Source organism: Tupaia chinensis, unplaced genomic scaffold (genome assembly GCF_000334495.1).
Source record: "Tupaia chinensis unplaced genomic scaffold, TupChi_1.0 Scaffold000185_1, whole genome shotgun sequence".
Lineage (NCBI taxonomy): Eukaryota > Metazoa > Chordata > Mammalia > Scandentia > Tupaiidae > Tupaia > Tupaia belangeri.
Window position 1 is genome coordinate 2,954,915 of NW_006159660.1, and position 8,534 is coordinate 2,963,448.

General features: G+C 47.2%; 1 protein-coding gene across 1 annotated transcript in view; it reads left to right on the top strand.

Moving 5' to 3' along the window:
* Positions 1-4,470: 4,470 nt before the first annotated feature.
* Positions 4,471-8,534, top strand: part of LOC106734702 (uncharacterized) — an 18,283-nt gene continuing 14,219 nt past the window's right edge. The window contains exon 1 of the mRNA XM_027771125.1: positions 4,471-4,601. Coding sequence (XP_027626926.1) covers positions 4,471-4,601 — 131 coding nt within the window. The remainder of the gene's footprint in view (positions 4,602-8,534) is intronic.

Here is an 8,534-nt window from a genome sequence, read left to right on the forward strand (position 1 = left end):
TGGCTGTGCCCTGTTCTGTGATGCTGGAGCCACATGGACATCCCGAAACATCCCTGGACATGCTGGGCGCTTGCATGTGTCCCTGTGATCTGTGTTGGCTAAGCCGGGGGCTGGATAGCCTGAAGACCTTGCTGGGAACGCCTCTCTGGAAAAAAATTAATAAACTAACTTAAAAAAAAAAAAAGTGTAGTGGGGCCATGGTAGTGTGGTGATTAAAGCACTCAGTTCCCACATGGCCAACTGTGGTTTGAGTCCCGAATGGCAGCTTGCTTTCTTACCTTCCCTTTCTCTCTCCTTCTGTCTCTTCCCTATACCAAATTAAAATAATAATAATAATAAGTGAAATTAGGGACCAGCAGATGGCATAATAGTTACGTTGCTGGACTCCCATGTAGCCAACCGCAGTTCAAGTCCCGGACACAGCGGTTTAAAACTCACGCCATGTGTGTGTGCGTGCATGCCCAAAATCCTGAGAGGAGAAGGGAGGTGAAGGGATTGCGGCATGGTTGTTCCCCCCGGGGGTTGGGGGGGGGTGATTTCTCACTTGCTGTCTTTCTGTCTCTGACTTTCTGGCAAGCACATGTGCCCTACAGCAAAAATCTCTCTAAAAAGAAAAAAGAAAAAAAGAAGTGTAGCCGATCACTCCAGGACTCAGCCACATCCTTTTGGGCTCTTCATTGCAGACTGGTCCCAACAATCACTGGCATCTCTTTAACACTGCTCACTCCCCTCCCCGCCCATTAACTGCAAATGCCCGGCAACAGCTAGAGCATTCATGCCCCTGGGTGCAAGGGTACACACTTTAGCATCATGACCCTGGGGTGTACAGTCTACACCACTTTCCAGAGCTGCCCTGCAGGGTCAAGCTCTAGGGGCCTGCAGTAGTTGCTGACTCAATAACACTATCTAGAAGGCTCTTTCCCATCCCTGCCTCACTTCCCAACTTCCCTAGAGATGTTTCTCGGTTTCAACTTCCAAATAAACTACTTGCATACAAATTCTTATCACACTGAGCGACACTAACCTAAGGCAAAGTATCAACCAGATTGACTTGCGTTGATCAAGGCTACGGGCCTGAAATCAGGCGGCTTACTTGAGTGCATTATTTCACTCGTCATCATGACAATTCCACAAGTGGCGACTGCTATTATTATGGTCTGATAAAAAGCTTAGGCTCACAGCAGCAGGTGGCATGGTGGTTGAGGTGCTGGACTCCCCCATGGCTAACCTCAGTTCGAGTTCCAGACCTGGTGATTTCCTTCCTCTTTCTCCCTCTCTCTGCCTCTCTCTGGTCAAATTAAAAAGAAAAATAAGAATAATGATAAGTAAAATTTAAAATTCTTAAATAAAATGCTGAGCTCAGAGAGGTTGTCATTTGTTCAACTACGCATAGCTAAAGAGGGGCAGACATCACAGAGATTGGATAAACAGACTGCATGCGATATACAGACATACGTAAGATTGATAACATTCAGACCGTAACAGGAACTCGAGTGCTGATACATGCTACAATGTGGAGGGCCCTCAAAGACTTCATATGAAGTAAAACTTCAACACAAAGGTTTACAAGTCTCATTCCATTTATGTGAAAAATTCTCTTTTTTTTGGAAGAGGTTTTTGCTATAGAGTGCGTGCGCTCGCCAGACAGAGAGAGACAGAGAGACAGAGAGCAAGAAATCACCCCCCAGGGGGGATGGCCACGCCGCAATCTCTTCTCCTCCGTTCTCCTCTCGGGATCTTGGGCATGCACGCACACGCGCCCGGCTTGAGTTTTAAGCCACCGAGTCTGGTATGCGAACCGTGGTCGACTACATGGGAGTCCAGCGACATAGCCATTACGCTAACTGCTGGTCCCGTATATGAAAGATTCTAGACAGATCAATTGATATGGGATGAATGACCCTGGCTGGGTAAGGGGATTTACCCTGGAATAATGGAAATTTTTCAGAACTGAATGGAAGTGGTGGTTACAAACCATTGTAAATATACTAGATGTTCTGAGTTGTTCACTTTAAAATGGTTCATTTGGGGACCAGCTCCACAGCCTAGTGGTTAAGAGAAACAGATCCCACAGCCAACTGCATAGTCAAGTCCCAGCCCCAGCAGTTTGAAAAACACACAGGGCATGTGCACACATGTGTCTGAAATCAGGACAGAACCGGTGAAGAGAGGAAAAGGCATCGTGGCACGACCAGGCTCCATGGGGGTGGGGAAGGGGTTGCTTTCTCCCTCTCCCTCTCTGTCTCTCTGTCTCTCTCTTTTAAATTATTAAAAAGGCTAATTTTATAATATGTAAATTTTTCACTTACTAAACTTTTTGCTTGTTTGTTTGTTTGGTAGGTAACAGAGTTGCAAATTCAAACCAGGTAACTATTTTTTCTTGTTTTGTTTTGTTTTTCAGTTTTCCTAGAAGGCACATGTGCTGAGTGGGAGAGACAGAAAGGGAAAGTGAGAAAGTACCTCTCCCCCCATGGGGCATGGTCACACTGTAATCCTTCTCCAATTCTCCCTCTCTGGGGGATCTTGGCATGCATGCACATGCACCTGGCCTGTTTTTTTCAGGCCTCGAACTACACAGTTGGCCATGTGGGACCCAACCGCAACCGCCTTAACCACCAAGTGACTCTGATCAAGCAATCCTCACGTCAGTGTTTCCCCAAGTGGTGGCATGGTGGTTGAGGTGCTGGACTCCCCCATGGCTAACCTCAGTTCGAGTTCCAGACCTGGTGATTTCCTTCCTCTTTCTCCCTCTCTCTGCCTCTCTCTGGTCAAATTAAAAAGAAAAATAAGAATAATGATAAGTAAAATTTAAAATTCTTAAATAAAATGCTGAGCTCAGAGAGGTTGTCATTTGTTCAACTACGCATAGCTAAAGAGGGGCAGACATCACAGAGATTGGATAAACAGACTGCATGCGATATACAGACATACGTAAGATTGATAACATTCAGACCGTAACAGGAACTCGAGTGCTGATACATGCTACAATGTGGAGGGCCCTCAAAGACTTCATATGAAGTAAAACTTCAACACAAAGGTTTACAAGTCTCATTCCATTTATGTGAAAAATTCTCTTTTTTTTGGAAGAGGTTTTTGCTATAGAGTGCGTGCGCTCGCCAGACAGAGAGAGACAGAGAGACAGAGAGCAAGAAATCACCCCCCAGGGGGGATGGCCACGCCGCAATCTCTTCTCCTCCGTTCTCCTCTCGGGATCTTGGGCATGCACGCACACGCGCCCGGCTTGAGTTTTAAGCCACCGAGTCTGGTATGCGAACCGTGGTCGACTACATGGGAGTCCAGCGACATAGCCATTACGCTAACTGCTGGTCCCGTATATGAAAGATTCTAGACAGATCAATTGATATGGGATGAATGACCCTGGCTGGGTAAGGGGATTTACCCTGGAATAATGGAAATTTTTCAGAACTGAATGGAAGTGGTGGTTACAAACCATTGTAAATATACTAGATGTTCTGAGTTGTTCACTTTAAAATGGTTCATTTGGGGACCAGCTCCACAGCCTAGTGGTTAAGAGAAACAGATCCCACAGCCAACTGCATAGTCAAGTCCCAGCCCCAGCAGTTTGAAAAACACACAGGGCATGTGCACACATGTGTCTGAAATCAGGACAGAACCGGTGAAGAGAGGAAAAGGCATCGTGGCACGACCAGGCTCCATGGGGGTGGGGAAGGGGTTGCTTTCTCCCTCTCCCTCTCTGTCTCTCTGTCTCTCTCTTTTAAATTATTAAAAAGGCTAATTTTATAATATGTAAATTTTTCACTTACTAAACTTTTTGCTTGTTTGTTTGTTTGGTAGGTAACAGAGTTGCAAATTCAAACCAGGTAACTATTTTTTCTTGTTTTGTTTTGTTTTTCAGTTTTCCTAGAAGGCACATGTGCTGAGTGGGAGAGACAGAAAGGGAAAGTGAGAAAGTACCTCTCCCCCCATGGGGCATGGTCACACTGTAATCCTTCTCCAATTCTCCCTCTCTGGGGGATCTTGGCATGCATGCACATGCACCTGGCCTGTTTTTTTCAGGCCTCGAACTACACAGTTGGCCATGTGGGACCCAACCGCAACCGCCTTAACCACCAAGTGACTCTGATCAAGCAATCCTCACGTCAGTGTTTCCCCAAGTGTGGTCCTAGGCCAGCAGCAGCAGTACCTGGGAACCAGGCCCTGAAACTCAGGAGGTGGACCCAGCAGGTGTGCTTTCACAAACCCTCTGGGGGATGCAGGTAGGTGAAGTCCAAAGGCCACTGCCTTGTCCCCTGTGGGCTCCAAATTCAGAACGAGTCTCATGCTCAGCAATATCAGTCAGTCTCAATCCAAACGGTCCACATGAAAATGAACTAGCTTCTGGAGTCACTGAAACTAGGGCTTCAGGGACTTGCCTGGGTGTGTGTGGGCTGGGGGGGGGTGGGTCCAGTATAAGGCATCCCCAAACTCTGCCTCCCGCTTGGGGTCAGGATGCCCTTTCTTTCAAGGTGTGTGGAAGCCCACAGAGCACAAGCCCAAGAGTTGGCCACTGCCGCCCTGGCACGGGAGGCGGCTTTGGCAGGCCGGGCATATCCATCTTCATCTGATGTCAGGAAGCGTGGGTGGGACAGGGCGCCTGCTCACCAGACCAGCTGAGACCAAACCAGCAAATGTTTCCCCAAGATAAAACAGGAGGAGATTTGAGGACCGTGCCAGAAATAAATCTCCTAAATTTCCCCAGGCTCCACTGAGTTCCAAATCTGTCCCTTTTCAGCAGCACAAAAGCAAACCCAGTGAATTTACTAAGGGACGCAGCTAAGTATAGAATCAAAATCATGTTCCTTTTTATACGGGGATTCAGAATTCTAGTTCAAAAACAGGGGCAAAATTTTTGACGGCAGTTGTTCATGTTAAAAACAAATTTCAAAATCACAAAAACAACAACACAAAATTCCAGTGAAACAGCTGAAATAGCCTAACAGAAACATTAGTATCTGAAGATGTTAATGGGAATGCATGGGAGGGGAAAAAAAAGAGCTGTGGCCAATTGAACTCAAACTCTCAAACTGGAGCAATGGGATTCCTTCCACCACCTTCAGGAGACCCACAAAGCACATCAGCATAATAAAGGCTCTGAAAAGTCCCGCTGCACAAAACCCAGCTCAAAGGCATGCAGCCCAAGCTGCCACACACCCCAAACTTATCTAAGGGGTGACAGAGCACAGCAGTTAAATGCAAACTCTGCAGCCAATAACTGAGTTCATGTCCCGATTCAGACACTGGGCGTGTGATCGCAGGGCAGCGAGGCACTCCCCCTGTGCTGCCATGTCTTTACTGAGAGATGAAGGAAAAAGCCCACTGAATTCATAGAGATATTAGGTACAACAGTCGCGTTAATAAAGATAAAGTAAGGACCGGCAGATAGGGTAGATAGGGTAATGGTTATGTCACTGGACTCTCACGTAGTCAACTGCAGTTCGAGTCCTGGACCCGGCAGGCACATGTGCAGGCCTGCCCAAGATCCTGAAAGGAGAATGGAGGAGAAGGGACTGTGGCATGGCCATCCCCCCGGAAAGTGATTTCTCACTTTTTCTCTGTGTCTCTGGTGAGCAGGCACACCCTATAGCAAAAACCTCTCTCAAAAAAAAAAGATAAAGCAAACACAACAGTGCCTGACACCACTTAGTACACAGTCCCTGAGGGTCAGATGTTACCTTTTTTTTTTTTGGAGAGATTTTTGCTATAGGGCGCGTGCGCTCGCCAGACAGACAGAGAGAGACATAGAGACAGAAAGCGAGAAATCACCCCCCAGGGGGGATGGTCACTCCGCAATCCCTTCTCCTCCATTCTCCTCTCGGGATCTTGGGCACACACGCACACGCGCCCGGCGTGAGTTCTAAGCCACCAGGTCCGGGACGCGAACCACGGTCGACTACGTGGGAGTCCAGCGACATAGCCATTACGCTAACTGCTGGTTCCCAGATGTTACCTTTTTTAAAAAAATTATTTAATTGGTTTTAATATAATATCTTACACAACTCTAGTTCCACTGGACACCATTTCGGAAAATTAAGAGAGAATAACTCACTTTGGTCTAGAATGGAAAGAAAAGGACAGTGAGCTTTCCTGGCGAACAGGAAACACCTTAGATCCAACCCACCCGGGAAGAGCGCGTTCATGATTCTGTCAGGAGCGCCTTGCCTATGCTCCTGTTCTCCCTGTGTTCCACAGAAGATGCATCAGGGTGTAGATCCCTTTGGAATGGACTTTCTGAGGCCAGGCGGTAGTGCAGCTGTGGGAAGCGACACGTGGGAAGCTCAAGTCCAGAGACCTCCCTGAGTACTCCAAGCACATGTGCACACCTAAGATCATGGGCTAGACAAAGACTGGGGATGGATCATGGCATCAAGACCCTTGAAGGGGGACCAGCAGTTAGCGTAATGGCTATGTCGCTGGACTCCCATGTACTCAACCGCGGTTTGTGTCCCAGACCCGGTGGCTTAAAACTCACCCCGGGCACGTGTGCGTGTGTGCGTGCCCAAGATCCCGAGAGGAGAATGGAGGAGAAGGGATTGCGGCATGGCCATCCCCCTGGGGGGTGATTTCTTGCTTTCTGTCTCTCTGTGTGTCTCTGTCTTTCTGGCGAGCGCACACGCCCTATAGCGAAAACCTTTCCAAAAAAAGAAAAAAGAAAAAAAGACCCTTGTAGGATTCATGTATCCGTCTGGGTGTCTCTCATTCATAAAAGATATTTTTAAAGCTTTTTCTTAAATAAACAACAACAACAAAAACGCATTTTCAATAAAGATTTTGACTCTAACCCATTAGGCCTAAGAGGAGGCAGCCAGGTGTAAAGTCTGTCCATCACCCACATGATTGGATGGACTCCCAGAACCCCGGCAGCCACACAGAGGGAGAGTCTGGTCCTTAGCCTGGTAACAGGAAATCCGACCCAGAGGAGGAGAAACTTCAAAGTTCTGATCAAAGGCTCCATTGCAAGGGGCCAGAGGGAACCATGCCATGTCAGCAACTACCCGGAACAGTTCAGAGCCTCTTCCCTCTCCTCAGACCTCAAGGCCCATAATTCAGTCTCTCTTTTTTTTTTTTTTTCTTTTCTATTATCTTTTTTTATTATTATTAATTTTTGCTAGAAAAAGTGTTTACTCACCAGAGCGTAACAGGGAAGAGGCAAGAGAAAGGAAAAAAGCATCTTCCATGGATGAGACTCATACTACAATCCCTTCTCCTCCTCCCCCCTCTTGAGTTTTTGGGTGCACACACATGTACTTGTGTCCGGCATGTTTTTCAAGCCACCAGGTCTAGGACTTGAACCTCTCAGTTGGCCATGTGGGATCCAGTGCCTTAACGAGTTGGCCCTCGGTTTCTAATCTTACAAATTTTTTCCCCTGAAAAACGCTGCCTCTAAAATAGAGAAAAACCAAACGTAGTGATTTTTCCCAATTCTGTAGCCTCGGGGCAGGGGGGGGGGTTAATACTGTTGAGTCCCTGATGAGGCTCACCAACATCTTCAAGTTTACTCACGAAATACCCACTGAACTTTTACTAGGTGCAAATCGCCATCCTAGACTGGGTTTTTTGTTTTTTTGGCTTTTTGGGGGGGGGGAAGGGAGGTTTTCGCTATAGGGTGCGTATGCTCACCAAAAAGCCAAAGAGAGACAGAGAGACAGAAAGCGAGAAATCACCTCCCAGGGATTGTGGCATGGTCATAATATCTATACCCCAATCCCATCTCCTCCATTCTCCTCTCGGGATCTTGGGCATACACGCACAAGCGCTCAGTGTAAGTTTAAGCCACAAGATCCGGGACTTGAACTGCGGTCTGCTACATGGGAATCCAGCGACATAGCCATTATGCCAACTGCTGGTCCCCCAAGACTGGGTTTGGGACAGGGAGCCATACACTCAGCTGCCTGCTTTCAGGAAGCTTTCACACTGGTGGTGACGGCCAGGAGGGGCTGGCAGGGGAGGGGGAGGCTGAGTCGTCCTTACCAAGCTGCCTATGCATGGCTCTTCATGCATCATCTCGGGGACTTTTCTCAACAGCCCTCCGCAGGCATCATGGCACTCTCCACCTGAGATGTGAACTGAGGCCCAGAGGGGTAACGCCATGTACTCAAGTCACACAGCTGGTCACAAGTGTGCTGAGTGCTTTCAGTACTCTGACTCCAGACCCCCTCCATTTACTCCCAAGCACGGTGGTCATGATTGCACGTCAATTGCTTTGGCTCTGTGTCATATACATTAAGTCACTGGGAAGGTCGTGACGGATTTTTCCATGCAAAAATGCACCATGACTTTTCTAACAATCCTATGTGTGTGTGTGTATATATATATATATACACACACACACATACATATGTACATATATGTATATGAGTGTGTGTATATATATATATATACACACACTCATATACATATATGTACATATGTATGTGTGTATGTGTATATATGTGTGTGTATATAAATATTTTTTAATTAGCTACAATGAGAGAGTGGGGAGGGAGAGAAAGTGAGAGCCCCCACCACAGCAGGAA